We start from the raw sequence: 24,413 nt of genomic DNA on the forward strand, positions 1-24,413 counted from the left end.
AATAAGAAACATCGTGATTTAATTTGCTGTAAATGTTTTTATCATACTAACAATTTTGCAGGTACAAGCATACAATTTTTCTGGTATTACAACAAGACAATTATATATAATTAGTAGTATGATAATATATTAAATTTAGTAATGATAATAGCATTTTAAAGTATATTTTTCCCCTAACGGGGAAACTTTGATATTATAAAAACATACTTTTTTTACCAATGTACTCAAGTAAAAAACTAAAGGTTGATCTTGCAACCTTGAGAAATATAAAGAACGTAATATTTCTGGAAACAGAAAAGTGAGTATATAAGAGGGCAAGTTTGAATATTAAAGATAATTTGTGACGTTAAATTCACACATAGATATTTTTTTTATTTAAACGACATAGAAAGTTACTAAGTGTGCATGATAAAAGTACAATTTTATTTTTACCATTTTTCCTTTGTTTTAAAAAACCTAATTGGAATGCGAATCTACAAGTGAGATGGGTACATATGTAAAACTATATTCTACAGTATTTTTATATATATCAACTATATACGTTTATCATTTTTTATCGGTCAATGTCGTATATTACATATATTATAGTATATGTAATAATAAAACGCCGCTATTTATTCTGAATACTTTATACCGATTTGACAAATGTAAACATCTTTAAATAACATTTTTGATCAAAAATTCTTTTATCAGGAATTTATATATATAGCTGATTTAAAACGGTTTAGTGTAAGACTTTGGATTTAATTTCACCGAAATTCTGTTAAAAAATGTATAATGGTACATTATTATTAATTTGAAGAATGTGTACATTTGTCTTATTTATAAATGTATATCCATAGTGTTCTAAAGTTACATTTAACGTCCAGCAGCAGTTATTGAAACAACATGAGATTTTTTTTAATTCTCTTAGAAATTTTATTCGAAAGTTTGAATAAACTTGACAAAGATTTTCATCGTTGTTTAAAGCTTTATTTTTACTTTCTTTTAGTTATATTAAATTTCCTGTGTTTTTCGTATTCTCAAATATAGTTTGGTTTTTATGTACAAATTTACATTGCTCTAGTTTTTTTCTCTGCATTGTTAAATTTAATAAAATCTACTAATCACTTCGAAGTAATAATTATCCATTTTCAAAGTAAAATAAATTTAAAAGTCAATTTACATCTACGAGTGCAATTCATCTTTAATTACTACATTAATAATTGTCATAATTCACAAATAACCTGACTAATAAATTGAGTTCATTGTATTATTGTCAATGTAACCGAAACTAAACAAATATTTTGAAATAAATCTTTTAATGAAATTCGTGTTCATTTCCTAAACTGATCATGGTTTTTTTAATACCAAAACATGAAATAGTATTTTCATTTACAAAATTTATACAAGCACAATTAAATCACTGTCCTGAGTTATTCTACAAAACCATATATAATATTTTCAGCTTGAAACACAAGCACATATTGTGATTGTTTTAATATTATTCTTGCGAATAAATAAAAAATCATACTTTTAATAATTGGGCGCACTAAATTCAAAAGTACATATTATTTCTTTAAGAGAGAATTTTTGGGCAAAAGCTATTGCCCAGTTATTAAAAAAAAATATATATATATTTTTTAGGCATCTCAGCAATATAATTGCGAACCTTCATAAATATTTGTTATTTACACTGAACTTGCAAACACAAAAACTGTGTCACTGTTCTTAAGTCGAATTTCTATACTGCACCATTATAATTATTTAGAATTTTCGTAACCATATTCTAATCTATTTTTCACAGTAAAAATTGATTACTGCAGAAAAAAACGTCAAATTTGAAAAAATTGTGTACAAATTAGTTTACAAATAAATGTGTAAAATTTCATTTTAATTCAATTCGAATTTTTTAGCGATTATTTAGCTAAAACGTTAAATTATTATTCAACACTTTGAAAAAGTGTGTATCAGTTTTCACAGTCAAATGGGGAAAAAATGAAAATACAAATAGAAAACCTGCTTCGCTCCCGGCGAAACTTCTGATGCTCCAATTAGTTACTTATTCTTTCATCAAAATAACCATACGTACCAATTATTCTATAAATACAAAATAGAATAATTTGAGAAAATTTAAGGTTGTACTATTTTTTCGTGAATACTAGGGTTTTCGAGTCATGTAATGTTATTGACTACTGTAGAAGTCGCCACAATAATTTGATTCGACGATGATAATTCGTTATTATTCACTGTTGACACGGTCTCGTCGATTCTAGGCTTTTTGATATCTGGTTGTTCGAGACTCGAACTCGATTTATGCTTTCTCGATTTGTGTTCGCTCGACGAAGACGAACTTTTGTGAGATGAGGAAGAGTGCGAGCTACGGTGATGAGAATTGATGCTTGAAGAACTCTTTGAATCCTTGTGCCGGTGACTGCTGCTGCTGCTGTTCCGGCTGCTGCTATGACTGCTACTGCTGCTACTATGGTGCTTTTTTCGATCTCGATCTCTGTCGTGACGATCTCGATGGTCAGTTTTTTTATGATTTCGATGTTTGTCTACGTGTTTGTGAATGCTGCCATTGCTGCTGCTTTTATTTTTTTCATCACTGCCACTATTTTGATATTTTTTCTCACTAATTACGGTACTTTTGTCCTTATCCGTAGAAGAAGATGCAACGTTATTTTCTGTAGGTGTAACATCCACTATTTCAGACTTTTCCGTTTTTTTTGCAGGTTCTTCTTTGCTTTCTTCAGCCATCTCAATCAGAGCTTTAACTGCTAACTCCGTCGCACAGTCGAGTTCAGATTCAAACGAGGTCAGAGTTTCTGATTCTAGTAATTTATACGTTTTTTCTAAAACTGTCTTGTCTTCTCCACAAAGCTTTTCTGCCAATTCAAGACTCGCTTTTCGGATACGTTCAAGCATTTCTTTTGAAGCAGACGCGACTCCATCGCGAAACGATTGACACACTTCCTGCACATTCTCCGTCTTCGATTTATAAATGGCAATTTCGAGAGCCTTGTCAACTACTTGCGTAGCATATGTTTTGCCAATAGTTTGCCGAGCAGAGATCAGTTCTGTATCGACTTTGACGGCAATATTTTCTTGCTTAATTGCGTCAGGACTAGCGTTATTACGCGTCGCTTCAGGTTTCATCGTATTTGTTGATAAAGATGAATCGGTAGTCGTCAGAGACGTTGTTGGTTCGGTCTTTTTTGGCATTTTTGATTCGCTTTCTGAAATTGCTGATCGATTATCCATTTTTGACGAATGCTGGCTTGAGGATGATGATGAGCTAGGTCTTCTGTTTGCAGCAATTAACGACGATGAAGACGATGAAGACTTTTCACTACGCTTACGATTACTGTCGTGATTACTTTTGCTGCCATTAACACTATTACTTGATTTACTGCTACTACTATGACGCCGTTCGCCGCTGTCTCTGTGTTTTTCTTTATCTCTATGCTCTTGTTTATCTTTCGTTTCGCGGTCATCATTTCTACAAATATTGTAAAGATTTAATTAATAGTTGAACAAAAAACATAATATTAACAATCTATTTCAATGAAATAAACTCACCTGTCTTTCTTATCGTTCTGACTTTTCCTTCTTTCTTCGTCTCGTTTTGCTTTCTTCTCTTTATATCTTTTTCTTTCCGCTGCAGCTTTATTAGCAGCTTCGGTTTCTGCTTCAGTTAAAACAGTAGGTATAAGCGAGGGAACTTTTGCCTTCTTGTCTCTGTGATGTTGATCTGATTTTTTAAGATTACCCTGGTATTCAGCTGCTCTTTCTTTTGCTTTTTTCTCTTCGTCAAAGTTAGTGCGCTTTTCGGCTTTCTTTGAGGCATTTTTCTTCGTCGCGTCATCGTCAGAATCATCCGTGTCAATGATCAATTTTCGTTTAGCTTTTTCTCGGTTCTTGATATTCACTTCATCTTCAGAACAGTTGATTTGTTTTGAAGACTCCAAATCTTCAGGATAATATTGTTGAAGTCTGACGTGCCAAGCTACACTCGACACAGCCGATACAGTTCGAAATTGATGGATTATATTTCTAGGCAAGAAATATATGTCATTGTCGTAAAGTTGTATTCGAGCGTATCGTATATTTTGTCTTCTCAGCTGATTAAGCTTAGCATCCTCCAACCACTGTACACACTGAGATATTGGAGGTTCATGCAGATCGAGTTGTAACTTTTCGGTAAGTTCAATAAAATCGGCCGCATGAAAAGCCACAACGTCTTTTGTGATGCGATTTAACTTGTATTCTTCGCCTCCATGGATGGCTTTTAAAACGCCAACAGCAGCCGTGGTTTGTCGTTCTAATCCATGCCCCACATGATCGGCATGTGCTCTAGTACGATCTTCAAACATGTACTCGCGCGCTTCGCTGATTCGTGGCAAATATTGTAGATTTCGAAGTTCGTTGATGCCCGTCCTACGCCGCTTCAGTGGAGTTTGCTTCATCTCTGCTGTAGGAACCAACTGCTCTCCAGGACGAACCCAGAGGATCGGTCCATCATTTGATTCTCGTGGGCTTTCCATTCGTACGGCTGACAGACTACCCCACGGCATCGTCTAAATAATAAAAAGGCCCATTAGTTGTTTGATATTCTAAGAAAATAGTTTCTCCACAAGCTTACTTGAACATCACAGAAGAATGTGTATTAAACAATAGTTCAGGACTACAAAAGGTCGGAGATTCGGGAAAATTTTTAGTAGGATATTGACAGGATTATGAAATTAAGGAATTTTACTTTTATCTATTACTTTTACACAAACAATATTTAGTAAATATGCAGTGACTTACTTTTTTAAGAAAAATATTCTTTTCGAGCATTTCTAAAATGTCTGGGAAATACCCTCCAGTTTCTTCGTGCACTGTACCTACTACACTTATTTGATGCAATGGGCCATATCTGAAAGTGCCATTTGTATAAGTAGAATAAACATGTTCTTGATATTTTTGCATTGTAGTGGTTTCAACATCATTCTTTTTTCCAAGAACTGCATTTTTTACAACTAGATTTGGATACAATTCAGCCATGTGATCTAGTAAGTCAGGCATATATGATGCAGAATTATGAACAATACCCATGACATGGTGTGCTCTTCCATTTTCATCTTCACCAAATACAACCTAAACATAAAATTTATACTTCTTAAGAATACTTATAGATTTATGGATAAAAAAATGATTAAAAAAGTTTCTAATTTACCTTAAAATACTCTTCTGCAAGTTCATCAAGCTCTTCAGGGGAGAGTACAGAAATTTCATCTTGATACATACGAACTATTGATGCCCCACCATTAGGATAGGTCTCAATGTGAATAAAATCTTTGTACTTCAAGTTTTCCAAATGAATAGAATTATCCACTTTTTCAAATTGTTTATCTAGAATCCTGCGCTGGCTTATATTCATACCTAATTTAACTTCGCTGCCATTCAAGTTGATTTCACTTTTATAACTAGGAGATTTGTGGCTTAGAGACGTACTATTTTTTCTATCTCTTTGACACTGAACACCAACATTACTCTTTTTGATTTTGCTCCTTCTGTAACACCTAGAGCAGCTGTGTCTATCAGACCTTGAATCTTTATGCTTGTCTTTTGAGGATGATGACGACGATGAATGCGTTTTATTATGAGATGAACTGCTTCTGGATTTTGATTCATCTTTTTCACTTTTAAGAACAAGTGGTTCTTTCTTAATTTTATCCTTAATTACAGTTTCAACAGTATCACAATTAGACACATTGTTTTCTTCAATTTCACTTTTAACTACACAAGGAACAAAAGCTTTTTCTACTTTTGGCGCTGTTTTTGCTTCAGATGGTTCACTGGGAACTTTGCACTTCCAAGTATTGCCATCTGAAACCATGGGCAAGCCATAAGTCATGGAGCTTTTGGTTGCAATAACAACACTTGCTGGACTATTTGGACCAGCTGACACTGTGGAAGGACAGTCAGGACTCTTTGGACTGCTCATTTCAAGATGTTTTTGGCTCTGCAAGCTTTCAGCGATCTGAGGACTTTTGCTGCAAACAAATCCACCATCATCAGCCTGTGCAACGACAATGGGTTTTTCGTCGTTTTCGGGAAAAGTAGTAGAGTCGACCTAGAAAAATTAAAATAATACGTTATTAAATCTACATCGATAAAATTGATGATTACAGTAGTTATAGGCATGAACTTACAATGGGCAAACTCGTATCTGCACTCTCGACGCTTGCATGCCTGGACAACCGTTTGTCATCTGTGACAATGAAAAAGATGCAATTAGAAAGATTCGTAGAACAGTATTAAGCTGGCACTCTGAGTCTCGTGCGACACAACTACATGTTTTAGGGTAAATTTACGAACCTGGTAGCTCGTGCTCGGTAGGCATGTTCTCGGCACGACTCGTCGCATAATCCGAGCCGCTATCCTCTACGAAAGAAGTGGTCGTGGCAACGAGGGCATCCGCGTTGGCTGCGGCAGCGACGTCGACCAGAATAGGGTCTACCTCGGCACCGCCACAGCTACTGCTGGGCTCCTCCAGCTCTACGGTTGATTCGTGCACTGGGGTTCACAAAATGACACTACGTCCGCGGGCGTAAAAACTGTCTCGAGGGTCAGAAAAGCAACTGCAGGATGCAGTGCTTGGTTATAATTCACAGGTAGATCGTAGCACCAGGAGTGGATCACACGGTTAACAGGATTCAGCGATCTGCTCTGCGGTTCTCGCGCGTTCGCGTGTATTCTATTATTAAGCTGCGAATTCGACGATGACGATTGTCTTGGCACTGCTGATGTCGTCGGCCACTGTCCAATCTTTTATAGGGCGCACGGATGTGTACTGATACGCAAATATTATTATTTAGGCTCGATTCGCAAAGTTGTCTCTACCTGTCGTTATTTACATCGCGCCAGACTCGTTTAATACTAGCGATTGATACTGTGCCATGGTATAGCAATACGTCCACGGCCGAAGCAGCAACTTCCGAAGCCATCTTGACTTTTTCTCCCTCTCTCCTGCACACTTCTCTATGTATACAGATATAGGTATAAAGCATGGCACTTTTCGCAGTCTCGCGAACTGCTGCCACACCGACACAAGCACGCGAATTCACTCACACAGAAGCAGATGCAGCACAGATGCAGCTTGCTCGTGTGCTCGTGCGCCACTCGGACTCGGTCGCAGTACGTAGATAGTGAGGCAGCTCACGACTACACAGGCATACTCCAAAGGCTACATACGCGAATACATGTACGCGCATGGACACCAACACAGACGCGACTCGGTTGGCTCTATGCTTGCTGCGTGCTGCACGGAATGGAATCGGAGAGCGAGTGTGGGTTGCCTGGCTTTCCCCGCTTTCCCCTCTGCCCGCTTAGCCACGGCTCGTACATCGTGTGTACGACGTACCGTAGTATTCGTCGCTTCGATTCTGCAATCTGCACGCCAGGCAAGCAGGCGCAAGCGCTCCGCAACAGAATATCGTACGTGAAAACACGGCTTAGCGGGCGGAGTAGAGAGCACTATGGAACTATAGCGCACCCATGTACACACACCGATACATCGAATATATGTATTTTCTAACCCATGTCTGTTTGAAAGAACGGAGCACGGTGAAAGCTACATAGAGAGAAGATAGCATCCCATCATTCGTAATCCAATGTTTGTCGTTGACACAGGCATTCATATAAGGAGCTTGAAAAATATCTCTCCAACTAGTGGCCTATAACAGTTCAAAAATCTTCTATTGAATCTTCTGACGTAATAAAATCAAACTCATATCGAACATTCACTTTGGAGTTTTGGACCCCGTATAGTACCGCATGCGCGCCCCCTACTGCACTGTGCACATGTACACGTGCACACACACACACACACACATATAGAGACGCGAGTCCCCCGTAAACCTTTTTCTAAGTACTTGGGCATTATACGTGGGAGTGTGCGAGTACAGAGAGTCGGAGAGATCTAAATATATACGTTGAGAAAAAGAGAGAAAGCAAGCTGAAGCCAAGCGGGATTTTACGTCACTATTGTTCCAATATTCTAGCGCTGCACGTGTGTAGCGTGGAAAAACGACCAAAATAGATCTCAAAAGTTGCAAATGCGCTTCTTACTTCAGAATGAACTGTTCATATTTACTAATAAGAACTAGACCCTTGATCAAAGAATACTCATCGTTATCGTACAGTTACATCAAAATATGCGATCGTTACTGAGTTGTTTGACATTTCAAAATAAAATCAAACTTACCAATTCATGCGGCAATTCTTTGAAAATAAACTTGCAGGCTTAAAATGTTGACAATATACCCGATGTAAGATTCGCATCGTTTATCCCATCACGGGTTTTTTGTATTTCGTCATCAATGATATTGATTGTAATATAGAGCAATAGATCGGGCTTTAGATTGATACAAATTTTCACAGATTGTAGATGTTCATAACATCTCATACTAGATTTTTTAGAACTTAGTTTCTCTATAATGATATGGAATATGAAAGTCAATAGAGCGTAACTACGTGTAGGGAAATTTCCCTGATTCTAAGTTATTTGCCGTTCGATAATTTTCTTCTATGCCGCACTCGTGCGGTAAAAGTCAATTTTATCCCTAGCTTTGGAAACTTTTGGCGCTGTAAAACCTTGCAAGAAACCAATTTGAGTACCTATTTTCAAAAACCAAGTCCTTATTGACAGTTACTCGTTTTTCTGAAAAAATCACGAATGGAACGCACGTTGTCAACGGTTAGGTAATGCATCATTTCGAAATCGGGTCGATCAGATATTATATGCCGCATTCTCGCGCTTTTAATTAATGGACGATCGACATCCGATCGGATGAGTATAGAAAATGTCGCACTCGGAAAATGATTGCGACTTTGTTTCGTTCTACGCGCCTGTTCACTTATAAGGACAAGTAAGAATCACGGCTGCAAACTTCAAGTCTGCGGGCATTGTGCAGAACCCCGCGCGCTGCACTTAGCGAACCTTCTATAAGTACGTAATGCAACATGTACCTATAGGAGGAGTACGTTTGAGAATTATTTTCCGCAGTATACAGCAAAAGCAGTGGGAGATCCTCTCTCTCTACGTGTGTATAATAAATACCTTCGTACATATACACAATGTACATACAAACGCAGAACCAGAACACATACATACAGAACTCTTGCACGATGCATTCCTTGCACAGAGCTGTGCTTATGCGCCAAGAGGGGCGAAATCTCTCTCTCTCTCTCTCTCTTTCCTTTATTTTTTTCCTCCGAGCTGTCATGGCTGACTCAGAGCATGAGCGCATTGAGAGTACATTCGCTGCATGTGTGCGTTTGCGTACGTGTGCGAGTGTACGAATGTTGTGCACACACTACACATATATTTGTATGAATATAAATATTTTTCTCCGCCGAGTGCGTCACTTATACATTCATGAGCAGATACATACATGACGTACGGAGCGTATTAGCCGATGTACGTCTATATATATGCCAGTGAGTAGTACAAGCGACACATCGCGCACAGAGGAGAGTCTTCGCCGTGAGTCTAACGCGTTCCGGTACATCGGCATTCGGCAAGTTGCGCACACCTGTGTATGCGCGAACCTCGACTATACACACAGACAGTCACACACACACACACACATTTACAATCGCACTTAGAAGTCCAAAGTTATACAAACGAATAGGCTGCATTTACACGCGTTTACGCCTAAAAGTCGCGATTCATAGACGAGCGCGCGCCATTCGATGTAGTGGTTATACATGTATGTAATACACACCGATACGACACACACGTACACGCGTACGTCGGACGAATTTCTCCGATTCGCTCGGCTGTCCCGGCGGCCGAATTCTTCCTCAAAGCAGAGCAGACCAGCAGTGTCTGCTTCGTTGTAGTTTGAGTGCGCCAGAGACATATAGCTCTATATATATGTATATCATCATCCAGTAGTATACATTAAGTTGTATAGCCGCCGAGGAGTCTTGACTCTTGTTGCGTGTTTACAGAAAATTTTCAAGACTCGGAGAGTTCGTCGTCGGGAGACACAACGGCGTATACGTTCATGTACGTGATTTGTACACATACGCTGCGTTATACGTGTGCCTCGTACCACAGACATTAGGCACGTAAAAGTCGGACTGCGTCGACGACTATATCTATCCGCAGTGACAAAGAACAATTATGCAGCAGTTTATTAACTCGTGAGTATAGGACCTATACTAATATACCAAACTAAGCCTCTTAGGTCGTAAGTCTCTTCGTAAATAAGTTTTAACAAAAAAAAAGGCAGCAAAAACAACGGTGACAAAAATTAAAAGTACACGAGCATTATTAATCGGTGAGAGTGTGCGTGAAAGAAGGGGAAAATAAGTCAACCAAGTGCATTACATTGTGCATGCTTGTGTGATCATTATATACCAGCTGTGTATATATATAATACATGCTGCTAGTTGACGTGCACGGAGTGACTCTTGACGGACTCGCAGCAAAACGGGTGTAAGACACATGAAAGTGCGTGTTGTCCGCAAATGTTTCATATGTATGTACGGATAACTCATTTCACCCGCACGCATACATCCAAACATCCATCGTACATAACGAATACTAGTTACTGCTGCTACTGCCAGCAATTGTGTGCGTATGTGTGAGTGTGCGATCGAAGAATAACAAAATTTCCAAACACTCTTCTCTCAGTCATCCTTGATTATATATGTATAGAAATATAAATCTCGACTGTGCGTGCTATTACGGCGTTGTTTTGCTTTGTGTGTGAGTCGTCGCATCAGTGCAGCCATTTCATCCCCTTGTTGCATCGACATCAGCCGTTGATTCATATAATAAAGGGGGTAAAAAATAGGCTGCACGTCGTCGCACGCAACAACACTCATCAACCATCCAACTACTAACAAGTTAACAACAAAGACAGAGTGACGTTATAAAAAAGTTCTCAAGCGTCTACGATGAACGGCTTAAGTTTCAGCGAGTTATGCTGCCTGTTCTGCTGCCCGCCTTGCCCTTCGAGGATAGCAGCCAAGCTGGCCTTTCTGCCGCCTGAGCCGACCTACAGCTTTCACGAGGAGGAGGGCTCCAAGTACAGCATCAGCCTGTCTGAGCGCGCCGAATGGCAGTACACCGAGCGCGAAAAGGAGTCCGTCGAGGGCTTCTATGCACGCACCTCGCGAGGCAATCGGATAGCCTGCCTCTTCGTCAGATGTTCCGCCACCGCCAGATTTACCATACTCTTTTCCCATGGCAATGCCGTGGATCTTGGACAAATGTCGAGCTTCTATCTCGGCCTTGGCACAAGAATCAATTGTAATATATTCAGTTACGATTATTCGGGCTACGGGGTATCCGGTGGCAAACCCTCGGAGAAGAACCTCTATGCGGACATAGACGCTGCCTGGCACGCTCTCAGAACTAGATACGGCATAAGTCCAGAGAATATTATTCTCTATGGTCAGAGCATAGGTACAGTGCCTACGGTGGACCTTGCATCCAGGTACGAAGTTGGAGCTGTTGTGTTGCACTCTCCATTGATGTCTGGTATGCGGGTGGCATTTCCTAATACCAAGAGAACCTGGTTCTTTGATGCTTTTCCTAGGTATGTATATTGATTCAGAAGTTTTTTTATTCCACACCAATCCTGCTAGTAATAATAGTCCATTTATCTTCATTGACTTATCTATGTATAATGCATTCCTATTTAATTTAGAGCTTGAATATGATAAATAAATTTAATTTTACAGCATTGACAAAGTCCCAAAAGTTACATCACCAGTACTGGTGATACATGGTACAGACGATGAAGTCATCAATTTTAATCACGGTTTAGCAATTTATGAAAGGTGTCCTAGAGCAGTTGAACCTTTATGGGTTGAGGTAAGTTTTTCTAAAATTATTTTTGGACGGTGTCATTTTTTAATTATAATGAATGACTACATTTACTTCATCTAATGAAGCATCTTCAATCTATCATTTTTATTTTTTCAGGGAGCTGGTCACAATGATGTTGAACTTTATAACCAGTATTTAGAACGACTAAAACAGTTTGTTAGCGTTGAACTGGTAAACTGACGTCGACTGAGCCTCTCCCAAGCGGGTGGGGGCGGCGGTGTTGGCGCACAAACCAATAATACAAATAACAAAAAAATTCCTAAAAACAATTTACAGCACCAGCAACCTTGTCCAGACTCTATATCAAGTATCTCTAGTGTAAGTTCAACTAGTTCGAGCCCTAGTTCAGAGCCTGTTGTTTCTCCACCCCCTCCAGCAGCTCCTACTCCAGTTGCCAAAAAGGGAGTCCCGAAAAAGTCTATGAAGGCTGGAGATGATATTTTCTTTTTTCCTGGTGAGCGACTACAAACAAAATCTATTAACAATGATACACCAAAAGAACGAAGTCTAGATGGACCAACAGCTCGTGCTAAGCTCAAAATTCAAGTAGAAAACTGCTGTTCTAATTCAAGTGAAGCTGAAACAAGCTTAAGTCCTCAAAGTGAGTCAAGTATAGAGGCACCTGTGCCACCTCCACCCCTGCAAAAAACCAAAATATCAGGCAATGTCAAAAAGAAACCACCGAATAAATTTACTTGGTGTGGCAGCTGTAAACAAGGCTCATCGAATCAAATCTCAAAAAATGCGGCAACAGCCGCTGCCGGAGTGGTATTAACTGCTAAGCGTACTTCATCTACTTCACCCTTGAAGAAACCCAATTCGACTTTACAACTAACCAAGGAAGAAAACAACAAAAATAGTAATTTGAGTCTGGCCAAGTATTCACCTTGTGCATCGCGTCTCGCAGCTAGCTCAAAAATATTGTCCAGCGAAACTCTGAATACTGGTTGCTGTGAAAGTCCGTTACATGCTCAAAGTAAGAAAGCAAGCAGTGGTGGTCTCAGTGACAAAGTCTCCTCGCCCACATGCAACAAATTGGCTGAGCCTGACCTGACAAGACCAGCAAGTAGAGCATCGACGGGTAGTCGTAGTCCACAACGCTGAGATAAGTTATCTCGGGCCAAGCCCGAGGAACGTTTTTAGATTTAACGTTGTTACTCATTTACACCAACGACCAAAAAACCTCACTATTTGTGAGTGAACCTTGGCTGTCCTGGATTTTTTTGTTAACAATTGTCCTTTTCAAGATTAGTGCCACTTGAGAACTTTTGCTGTTGAAAGTTGATGCTCTCTTTTGAAAAAAATTCTGTGAAGATCTTGATCCTGATGCTTCAAAACTTCTGTAATTAATAGGTTAATTGTATAAAATGAATGACGTAAAACTGAAAAGTTCTCAATGTCTCGAATCTGTACATGCATTTGAAATATTATGTAATTGTTCTTTGTATTTTAGAAAATGCTCTTTGTTTATAAATATACAATAATGCATATAAATGAGATCTTAAATTAATACTATAATTATAAAATAATGCATTTTTATGAAGAAAACAATTTGATACTGATTCTATAAATTAATATATTGATCTTTTGTATCTTAAGATATTTAAGCTAATGAGAGTACAAACAGAACTCATTGTTTTTTCTGTAAACTTTATTTTCAAACAAGTATGCATGTCTTTGTTAAATAAGTTTAAAAAATGGATGTTTTCGCTCATACTAATAGAAGAAAAAATATCATTTGATGGTGCAATAAAATGAATTCTAAGTAATATTACATAGCCATTCATGATCATTGAAAAGTTGGGACAATCTATTAACTTCTGGAAAACGGAAATATTCCCTCTAGTATTATGAGCGAATCTCATAATAAAATTCATAAAATTCAAAACTCATGCAGAATTATTATTTCCAATTCATTTTGTGTATAAAACGAATGTTGTAAAAGTTGACTATTTGTATTCTTAAAATTAATGTAAGTACATAATATTAAAGAAGAATCGCGTGCGCAACAAAAGTGCCAAAGAACACTGAATAATTATTTCACAATTTATTTACTGTTGTTTACTCATATATGAACTAAAAAATGAAGGTAGTTTCTTCCATGTTTGTACTACTGTATGTTACTTGAAAATTTAAAAAAAAATTAAAATATTATACTTATAATTTGATGACAAAAGTTTTACAAATGCTAACTTAATCAGATCAAATTTACTTTAAAGCATTTGAATAAATTCGATATTTGTCGTAAAATTATTAAACAATGACAATGTTAATTCGTATTATATACTTGTATTACTAAAATAATGTTCATTTGTTTTTATTAAGAACCAAATTTCTGTCTTCAAATCATTTAATCAAATTATAATTCGCCTAATACATTTCAGTGTTGATACTTTATGTAAATGTAAGCAATATTATATTTTGCCAAAAAAAATGTGATGAAGTTAAAATGATGCCGGTAATTGATTCAAATGCACTAATACTTCATAGTAACATTACATTTTTTACATCAAACAGTACGGAAATATTAATATAAATTAACGGAATAAATTGCGCCTATATATATCACGCACTGTTACTTGAAATATAGTAAAAAAATTATAAATTTGTATAAAACAGAGCATTTGTGACTAATGTTACTGTCATTTTGTTATTGACAAAAGTGCTGAATTTAATTTTATCGAAACATACAATTAGATTTTTCATGGTTTTGTTCACCAAAAACTATAATACTTGAATATATATTATCATAAATAATATTACAATCAGTTATTACTAGAGCACTTTAAAAAAAAATTAAAAAAGATGATTAAGTGTGTCGTAATATTATTCTCATATGCGCTTTAAAATTTTACTAAGAAATGGTAAATTGTCATATATTTTCATAAATCTTGATATAAATTTGATTTTATAAAAAAAACCATTGCAATCGTAATTTTAAGCTATCATTGTAGTAACTAGTTGATGTTAAATTTGGTAATATAAAATTACCGGCTTTTCTTATTTGTTTAATGAACGTTGGTTTACCATTATGGATGCATTTTTAAAATGATAATATAAAAACAATAATAAATAACAACAATATTTGAAACGACTGACCTACAAAGTTTCTATACAAGCTGTACAACAAAATTATATATTTCAACTAAAGTAATGGAAGTTGATGAATACAGTAATTATAAGATTAATAATGCAGGTGCATCTAAGAAAAAGAAAGGTGATGCAACTTAACATAGCTAGGGACAATACACTGCCAAATTTCTACTTCACACTTGTTAATTTATTTAAATGAAAAAAAAAATAAAATAAAGAGATCAAAGAGAAGCTAAAACCCTAATTGACTTCGACCATAATGCGTTTCTTGTTAGTATTTTTATAACACAAAAATGTAAATATTTATAAATCACTAGTATGATAATTTATTCAACACACGTGTATAATAGATACAATATAGCCTTCGATATGAAGTAACAGTTTGACATTTATCTTCTACTATCGATCATTTTAAAATCTTAAAACATATCGACGATTGATGATTGATTTATTATTTTCGTAATTTCTAAGATATTAAAATTGATCGTTTAGTTGCAAACTGTTTTTAAACTGAAAAAATATTTCATGTAAACATTTTTTCATTATGCTATAATACATTATAATACTGTAAATACTAATATATCTATAAAAAATATACATGCATAGTCTTAAAAACAAAACTGATTATAAATTATAAAAATATATTCTAATATTTAGCATTGTAAAACAGAAGTTGGACGAGAGAGATTTTTTTATAAAGTATCTCGGCATAATTGTTACGAGCATGTGCCTGTGTTTCGAATCATTCATTTTACTCGTTATGATATACGTACTTACTTAATGATTATTGCGCATTATCAATAATATATGAGCTAAACAAAATAGATGTACATGAATGCCGAAATAATGAATTTTGTTGTGTAGCGAGACAAGCGTTAATCGTTAAGAAAATTGTGTCCAATTTAACAAGTTTTGTGTACGCGATGGTAAAGCTTACCGTAAATTGAGGGACAAAATTTGTCAATTTTTCATTTGCAGGAAAGAAATCGTAATACGGGTGCGCCAAGTCTTTTGTATTTATTGACAAACAAAATTTTTTCTAAAAGCATATACTCCGCCCAGCAGACCAAAACTGCTCACACAATCGTTAATATATTTTAAAACTTGTGTAATCGATTTCATTTTAATCGTTGCTAAATAAATTCACATCCAATGAATACAAAAAAATATGAATAGTAAAAGTATCTTTAGTTTAAACACATTAATAAGTTGCTTTATGGATAGCATCGTACGATTAATTTATTTTATAATTTTGTATTTATAATCTTTTCTTTTTTGATAGTTAAATCTTTTCTTATGTAATTATTACTCGATATTTTTAAAATTATTCTGAATTACTGGTACTAACGCAAAATAAAATTCTGTGAAAAATTGAAAAATTTATTCGAGTTATCTCTTTATTATTTTCATGCTATTTTCAATTCAAGTAATAATAATGAACAAACAATTATTAAGAAACGATTAGAAATTCAAATTTTGGAGAGGTCTTAGGAAGCAACTTGCCAAGCTGAGGGCTTCTCTTGTTGCTGTCTGCATCAGGGTTATGAAAAAACAATCATATTTTTTATTTTAATAAATGTAAAAAAAGATTTAAAATAAATATTTTTATTTTCAACTTTTGAGAGCGCTGTCCGCTGTCAGTCAGTAATAAAAAATCGCTCGACGCGCCATCTTCTGCATCGGTATTTTCATAACCCTAGTCGGCTGAAGACTTCAATCGCCAGAAACAAACTTTCAAACAGTGCGTGAACACAGTCTCTCTAACCTGAAATAGTGATAAACACTCATACATTGTGTGAATACTTTGAATTTTGTTGAAATATGCCGAAGTACTATTGTGACTATTGTGATACCTACTTGACTCATGACTCTCCAAGTGTCAGAAAAACACATTGTCAAGGAAGGAAGCACAAGGATAACGTGAAATATTTTTATCAGAAATGGATGGAAGAACAAGCTCAGCATTTGATCGACGCGACAACTGCGGCATTCAAAGCTGGCAAAATTGCTTCGAATCCTTTTGCTCCAAAGCAAGGAGCTGCTATTCCACCACCAGCTAATCTTGCGCCTGGCGTGCGACCTGGAGTACCACCACCAACAGGAGCACCCCCAGGTACATTCATACAATTTACAATTATATTTATACTAAATACATTTGATTTAATATTTAATTTAAATTGTCACTTATTCAGGTATGATGCCACCCCCTGGTATGCATCCTGGAGGTCCAATGGGACCTGGGGGACCTATGATGATGGGTCCTCATGGACCAGTACCACCAGGTATGATGGGTGTTAGACCACCGATGATGGGTCACATGGGACCCATGCTTGGTCCTATGGGTCCAATGGGTCCTATCCGACCACCAGGACCACCTCCTCAAATTATGACAGGACAGCCAATGAAAAAGTAGACTATAGATCTAGTTTGAATTAATTTTTTCAGCTTGATTTAACTGTATAAAATTCAACGGAATTATATTGGAAACAGAAATTTTGTAATCATGAATTACATGTATCGTTTTACATGAATGTAAGATTAATTTAACTTTAATTAGCAAATTTAATTAAGTGTATATATTTATATATCATATTGTGAATATTGTCCATAAAAATTTTTAAAGCCTTAAAGTTTTAAGATTAAAACTTGAATGCTTATAAATTAAAATAAAAAGAGCATAGCATCTTGATAAACATTTGACTTGAAATATTTTTTATTTCCTTGTTGGAAAAAAAATTATATCAAAATTTATTAATTATAATTCTATACAGATTCCCGGTGTTTCTTGAAATTTTGTTGAAATCATTGCAGGAGGATTATCTGTTTATGTTGTTACAACTTTGTAACATGTATCTCCGTTACCTTTGTGCACAACTATGATTTATCACCTAAAGAATTTACATTGAGGACCTTGTTTAAAATATTTAGATGGATTTCCATGTTGAATTTTTAAATCAATTAATTCATTAGTCAATTTTTAATCAAATAATTTTTAAATTATTATTTTAGCTTGGCCAACTCTGCAGGTAAAATAATGCAGCCATTTGCATATGAATGAGTCTAATAGAGCATACCCGGAATAAAAAATTGACACATCAAAATCTACTTAAATCCTATAATGGATTCTACCTCTTACCCTGTGGATTTTTATGTCAATTCCTATCTTAATTATTAAAATAACAAATTCAGGCCATAATGAAGATGTTCAAACTCAAAAAGTTAGTCCAAATCTTAGAAATATGTTCGAAAATAATTACTTTAAGCCGGCTTCGGTATCTTTCTAATTCTGAAATTTTTCTATCGCTAATTTTCCAATCCTATAAGAGTGGTGTTTCCATAACATTATACCAACATTTTGTAATGCAATTTCTTGTTTGTTTTGACTTTCACTCTATAGTAGCGTATTAGCTAGGCGTTATAAGAACTGCTCAGTGCTGCCTCTACTTTTCAAGTTTATACTAAATTTGTAAACATAAGAATGACTGATGACCTATTTGGGTTGTAACCTGTGTATGCTGCAATGGTAGCACAAGCAACGGCAAGTATAAACAAGGTAAATCTCAGAATGCAATTTATCTATTTAACTAATAAATGGAATATGTTGCTCAAGTATAGCTCAGCATAATTGAAGCAAAGTACTCAAGTTCTTAGTTTGAGTTGTGTTGGATAGCAGTGATGTACTATTACGATGAATCTATAAGAAGTGCATAAGTTTTAAATGTGAAATTTATTGACACTCTTTCGCGATGTTCGATCTAAAATTCAGCATAAACAGAAGCAGTAGTAAAATGTATTTTTTTTGTGAGTGTTACTTATATTATTTATAATAGCATAGAATTTATTCACTGAAGACATTATTTGACATTTCGGAAGATATTGTAGTAACATTTGGGCACCAATTGGTTTTTTGAGGATGATTTATTTTCTTCTAACGAGATCTGATAGATTTTATAACATTTACTAAGTTTCAAACAATACCTTTTCAAAAAGTGAGTAGTGTAAAAAGTGAGTATGAGCTGAGTTTTTCAGAACTTACATTAATGTTACTCAAAAAATTTTAAATCAACTTCAGTAATTAATCAATTTGAATAGTAAAATAGTTGACTCATGAATTTAAACAAACAGCGATAATAAAATGAACATAGAACATAAAAGACTAAATTCAAAAACTCAGCAAAAATTTGGTTCATCATACACTTTGTAAACATAAACATGTGAGATATACAAAAAGATATTAAATTATTTTGAACTTATATGCAGAATTTTATGTTAAATTCGACTAGCGATCTCCTTATTGTAAAATTATACCTCCTCAACGTATTTTTCGTAAAATTCGAAACAATTTTTGATTTTGATAAATATTGAAGTTGCGGAGTGTATACCCATTTTAATTGTGAATCTTCGTTTCATTTTCAGGATAAGCAAAATAAGAAAATGCGGTATAATTATTTCATTCTTGATTATTTGATTGCTTTAAAAAATTAAGATTAAGAGTGGGTGGAAAATGATTAAATTGTTTTTAATTGCAGATAACGTAAGATTAAAAACCCAATTTGTCATTGCATTATTTATATTTTAGAATCTGTAGTGGCGACTCTAATAGCTTAATGATTTCAAATATTAGAGAAATGACACCTCATGAAAATTTGATGCAGATGTTGCAGAATTCTCACTCGGCGTTCAATGGAAACCCGTTGCAGAGTGGTGACTCGGATAGTGGTAATTGGAACTATATTAGCTCAATGTTTTTAAGTCAAATTTGACGAGATTTTTTTTATTTTAGGCAGTATGAACGGCAATGATAATGAACAAATTATTCCACTACTAAAATGCAAACGGACGAGAAAAAGAGCTTCAACAAGTAATAATCTAACGATTGATCAACGAGCCAAAAAAGCCCGAAATGAGGGTACGAGTGGCATCGGCAGAAACAACAAGGTCATTGAAAAAAGACAAATAAAAGAAGGATGCTCTAATACATGCCGTTTCAAATGCGCTTCAAAAATTACCTTCGAAGATAGAAAAAAAGCATTTTCGACCTTTTGGGAGCTTGCTGATCGAACAAAACAATGGTTGTGCATCATAGAGTGGACAAATGTTCAAAAATATGAAGATTACGATTCAGAAGATTATAAAGTTATGAATAAAAAAGCTTTTAAACACACGTACGCTCTACCGAGCAAAAACGAGAACGTGAAAGTATGTAAAAAAATGTTCCTTGATACACTGGGTAAATACAATTATTAATTCATATAATTTCATTAGCATAAACACTTAAAATTTTTTATTCATTAGGTATAAGTCATCAGTGGGTTGTGACTGCTTCTAAAAAATGGGCAGAATCTCAATCTACGGGCAAAATCAATGAGTGCGCAATTGGAAAACATCGAAATCGAACAAATCAAATTCCAGAAGAGCTTAAAAATCTAGCTCGCGATCACATTACATCTTTTCCGGTAATGGAATCTCATAACTGTCTAGAGAATACCCAACGAAAATATTTAGAGAACGGATTAAGTATTGCAACAATGTACCGATTATTTGTTGAAGAAAGAAGACGGGCACTTGATATTTGTTTTATTCATGAACAAATGTATCGTGCAATATTTGTTAAGGAATATAATTATGGATTCCTTAATCCGAACGAAGATAGGTAAGTCATATTATTAATTTCATGAAAATTATCGTTAGCATAATGGTAATTTATTTGTAGGTGCGATAAATGTGGAGCATTTCTAAATAAATCCGCTAGCAAGACAACAAAAAATGAAGAGGATTATAAAATACATTTGAAAAATGACAAAGAGTCCTGAATGGAAGTGATCAATAATCGATTTCAAAAGAAACAATCATTAATTTTGATGGAGACCTCTATTCATTTTGATTAACAAAAGGTTTTGATCCACGGTGGAATTCTACCATGTGGCAAATGCATGAAATAAAATGAAACTGTCGGTGGCAGAAGCGTCCCTAAAATTGATTCGTTTTTATGGCAATTAATGTATCAATAAAAAAAGTGATATATAATGTAAATGAAACAAAAGGGTTCTACAATGACAAAAAACTCTTAGTAACCGAACGGTTAATGTACACTATTATAATTTGAGCTCTGTATCAAAGATGATCAAAATAAAGTACATTTGAATTTTTTTTCAAAATGCATGACTACGATAAATTGAAAATAATTCTTCAATTTCATGAAATTTTTCTGTCTGCTTTTATTTTCAAACAAGTAAAAATGATAATAGAAGTAGAAAAAGTATATTTATGTTTCATAATCTATTTTAATTTACTAATTTTTATTTGTTAATCTTTTCAAAATGTAATGAAGTAATTATTACATTTACAGTTACTCCTTTTCAATTTGAACAAGAAACTTTTTCAAATATTCTATATAAAGACCAATACTTAATTAATTTTATTCAAATTTTGATAAGCTAGATTAATCATAACATTTCAATTATGCATCAGGTATAATATCTCCTTTAAACACGATTTCTTGTTAAAATGTTTCGTACTAAAAGCAGAAATAGACAAAAAAGTTTTTTCTAGTTTGATTAAAAATACAAATTATTTTACATAGGTAGGTTGTGAAGTTAGAGACAAAAATTAACATTTTTTTTTGTAGATTTATTTTTACTGTATAAGAATATTTACATTTATATACATTATTTACAATCATGTAAAATAATATGGATGAACATCATTGAATTACTAATGATATATTTTGGCTTTATTGATGATGAATTGTTCTTTTTTCCAAAAATTTGGACATGAAGATTGTAGGTGTCCCTTTTTTTTGCAGACTGAGCATCTAAGATGCATACAAGCTGGGCAGCTAAATCCAAATTTCTGCAGTTTTGTATTACACTAAAATCATAAAAAATTACATTTTATTTCTAATATTTACTCAAAGTACAAAGTGGTACAAATTTTATAGTAAATGTATAAAAATTATTTTTAATTGAATATAATAACTTACATTAAAGCATTTTTTTCCATTACAATTCTTGGATTTGTGATCTGTTGAACTACATAAGTGGCAAGTGATATCTTTATGTGGTTCAGTACAATCTTTTGCCATGTGGCCTTTCTGTTGGCAGTGCCTACATTTTCCATGAAATGAAAGTCTTTTTGGTGATTTTTTCATTTTATCCTCTTTTATTATTAACCAGTTCATTTGCTTTCCTAAAAAAGTCACAATTAGTTTATAATTTATTGAGCGAGCTTAATATTAGAACTAAAAGAAAATATTGCACTTACTGGACATTAGAGCTTGTCTCTCTTCAATTGATTTTGAATCAGCTGGTTCGTTATAATATCTTTTCATTGTAAGAGGCATTTCTGTATGGAAATTCGGAACTTCATGGAAAAAAGCTGATGCATAGTTTGTTTTAGATTTCAATGGCGTTTTATTACGCTTCTGAGAAGGTGAGTCCCTAATATGTATCATTATGTTATCATTATCAGATAAATCTTCAGAGCTACTGTCAGAGACATTTGAAGACATTCCCGTTTTATTGAATGAATTATCAATTCCAGATTCTTGATCTCTCTCAGGATGAGTTTTTTTTTCATCCTCGCTATCAGAAAGAACGATTACATCAAATTTTGTATTTTCATTACTTTTCTTGAGTTGCGCGCTTGTTTCTTCTAAGACAACAACATCTGCTGATTCACTGCCTGAATCTGAATCGTCCAGGCATATTACATCGGTTCCTTCATTGGATTGGATGTCCGTTGGAGGATTGTGCAATCTACGTTTTTTAGCATCTGGAACTTCTTCTTCACCGTGATGTCGATTTTTTCCAAGAGTACTGGAATGATTTTCTAGAAACAAATCTCCTCTAATTTTTAAGCGTGGTGTATTGTCTTGTTGATAAATTTCAGCATACATCGCATTAGCCAAATTGGTTTGCTAAAACAAAAAAAACAAAATGAAAGTATCATTATTTACTCTTGTTTTATAGACCAATAATGTATTTTTCTTTAAATAGGTTGTCTAATTATTTCGTAAATGCCAATGAAAATTAATGATTTTTGTGCAAGAAAAATTCTCTCAAGAAACAGTTCATTTGCGAAAATGTACGGAAAAGTTTCCATATGTAAATAATGCTTCTTTTACTGTACGAAGAACTAAATTTAAGACGCTCAATTTTTTTTTGTCTTATAGAATAAAAAAATATATTTCGTACTTGTGAGAGAGTGTAAGCATAGAAGGTCAAATTTGTATACGAAAAAAGGATTTTGTATACAAAGAGTGTTATGTACTGAGAAACTGTAAAGACTTTGAATTGCAAAACCTAGTATCCCTGTATGTACAAAAAACTCGTATAAAAATATAGAATTTAGTGCATTTATGTGTGCCAGGCATCTAACGAAGTTCGTATGCAAAAACACACGAAAGCAAATAAACTTTTTTTCGTGTAGACATACAAAAACTGACAATTCCCATGAAAATACTTTTTTAAATTATTTAAAACAAAAACATCAAATAAATATTATTTCACTTGATAGTTAATTAAAATTTAAAAATGTGTGAAATGAGCCCAAATGAATAATGTTTGGTAGGTTTAAAAAAATGCATTATAAATATAAATATATTGTCACATGAGATCGTTGTAAGTATTACTACAGCAGCACGTGGCCGGCATATTGACATACAATGTAGAATTTTATGTATCTATGAATAACAATGAAAGAGAATAATGCCTTAAGTTTACAAAACAGAATTATGGCAAATATATCAAATTATTGAGAAATTTTACTTACATCTTCGTAGTTGAAATACAAATAATTTACGCCGCGTTGATTCACGGCGAGATTTTCTATGTTATAATCCATGATATTCCAGCAGGAAAAGCCAGTCTTGAAGCAGGATTATACTTGGCGTCAATCAGCTAAACTTTGAAAAGTTTGTGAACTTTTTAAAACAAAAATAAAGCAAATCAAACGTTAGACACGTGTTCCCGCACATCTGACACTAAAATTTTTGGACACTATCGCCAAAGGTTATACACGATGTCACTTGATGCTGAAGATATTGAAAACACACTAATGTAGTCTTTAATGTCTGCGTGAAGTCACAACATAGGCCTAGACATTGACATCAGAGAATAAAAATCGTAGTGAATTTGGTGAACCATGAAGTCTGAACTCTGAAGTGATCCGTTCCGTACTGGCACAGCATCTGCAATTCGTCCAATGCACACGTGCCTTTGCCACTCGTGTAGTCGTAACTTGTAAGTATAGATCTTAGTAACTCGTATATACCAGCGCGCCATGTAAGGATGTAACACTGACCCGTCTAGTGACGATGCTTGGTACTACATTACCAACACTTCGACACACACGCTTTGAATTCAAAAGATTATACGTGTAACAATTTATTTCAAACATATATGTAGAGCAAGTAAATAACTTCTTAAATCTTAAAAAAATAGAA

At 34.5% G+C, this 24,413-nt stretch overlaps 5 protein-coding genes across 9 annotated transcripts; 3 read left to right on the top strand and 2 right to left on the bottom strand.

Annotated features, from left to right (window-relative positions):
* Window positions 1–17: 17 nt before the first annotated feature.
* Window positions 18–7,254, bottom strand: LOC106648372. Its single transcript, XM_014365227.2, has 6 exons — window positions 6,346–7,254; window positions 6,180–6,238; window positions 5,201–6,100; window positions 4,792–5,121; window positions 3,562–4,559; window positions 18–3,481 (listed from the first exon to the last, which is right to left on the bottom strand). The coding sequence occupies exons 1-6, from the start codon at window positions 6,368–6,370 to the stop codon at window positions 2,155–2,157; spliced, it is 3,639 nt and encodes a 1,212-aa protein (XP_014220713.1). The 5' UTR covers window positions 6,371–7,254; the 3' UTR covers window positions 18–2,154.
* Window positions 7,255–9,482: 2,228 nt separating this feature from the next.
* On the top strand, window positions 9,483–13,897 carry LOC106648203 (protein ABHD17B). The gene is made up of 5 exons (XM_023458614.1): window positions 9,483–9,909; window positions 9,985–10,179; window positions 10,953–11,582; window positions 11,728–11,860; window positions 11,972–13,897. The coding sequence occupies exons 2-5, from the start codon at window positions 10,160–10,162 to the stop codon at window positions 12,053–12,055; spliced, it is 867 nt and encodes a 288-aa protein (XP_023314382.1). The 5' UTR covers window positions 9,483–9,909; window positions 9,985–10,159; the 3' UTR covers window positions 12,056–13,897.
* A 2,478-nt stretch (window positions 13,898–16,375) lies between these two features.
* LOC106648264 (U1 small nuclear ribonucleoprotein C) lies at window positions 16,376–17,610 on the top strand. Its single transcript, XM_014365013.2, has 2 exons — window positions 16,376–17,081; window positions 17,161–17,610. Exons 1-2 carry the CDS (start codon window positions 16,790–16,792, stop codon window positions 17,379–17,381), a joined length of 513 nt encoding a protein of 170 aa, XP_014220499.1. The 5' UTR covers window positions 16,376–16,789; the 3' UTR covers window positions 17,382–17,610.
* Window positions 17,611–18,453: 843 nt separating this feature from the next.
* LOC106648291 lies at window positions 18,454–21,069 on the top strand. Of its 5 annotated transcripts, none has more exons than XM_014365055.2 (5): window positions 18,454–18,521; window positions 19,624–19,687; window positions 19,752–20,198; window positions 20,264–20,621; window positions 20,682–21,069. In XM_014365055.2, exons 1-5 carry the CDS (start codon window positions 18,489–18,491, stop codon window positions 20,779–20,781), a joined length of 1,002 nt encoding a protein of 333 aa, XP_014220541.1. In that variant the 5' UTR covers window positions 18,454–18,488; the 3' UTR covers window positions 20,782–21,069. The 5 variants fall into 5 exon arrangements, with proteins under 5 accessions (XP_014220541.1, XP_014220545.1, XP_023314392.1 ...); XM_014365059.2 differs by lacking the exon at window positions 18,454–18,521 and adding an exon at window positions 18,528–18,973; XM_023458624.1 differs by lacking the exon at window positions 18,454–18,521 and adding an exon at window positions 18,528–18,957.
* Window positions 21,070–21,619: 550 nt separating this feature from the next.
* LOC106648156 (zinc finger CCHC domain-containing protein 7-like) lies at window positions 21,620–24,187 on the bottom strand. The gene is made up of 4 exons (XM_014364839.2): window positions 23,741–24,187; window positions 22,232–22,886; window positions 21,951–22,156; window positions 21,620–21,838 (listed from the first exon to the last, which is right to left on the bottom strand). The coding sequence occupies exons 1-4, from the start codon at window positions 23,810–23,812 to the stop codon at window positions 21,683–21,685; spliced, it is 1,089 nt and encodes a 362-aa protein (XP_014220325.1). The 5' UTR covers window positions 23,813–24,187; the 3' UTR covers window positions 21,620–21,682.
* Window positions 24,188–24,413: the final 226 nt, after the last annotated feature.

The sequence above is a fragment of the Trichogramma pretiosum genome, unplaced genomic scaffold, assembly GCF_000599845.2.
Source record: "Trichogramma pretiosum strain Unisexual culture from Peru unplaced genomic scaffold, Tpre_2.0 scaffold24, whole genome shotgun sequence".
NCBI lineage: Eukaryota > Metazoa > Arthropoda > Insecta > Hymenoptera > Trichogrammatidae > Trichogramma > Trichogramma pretiosum.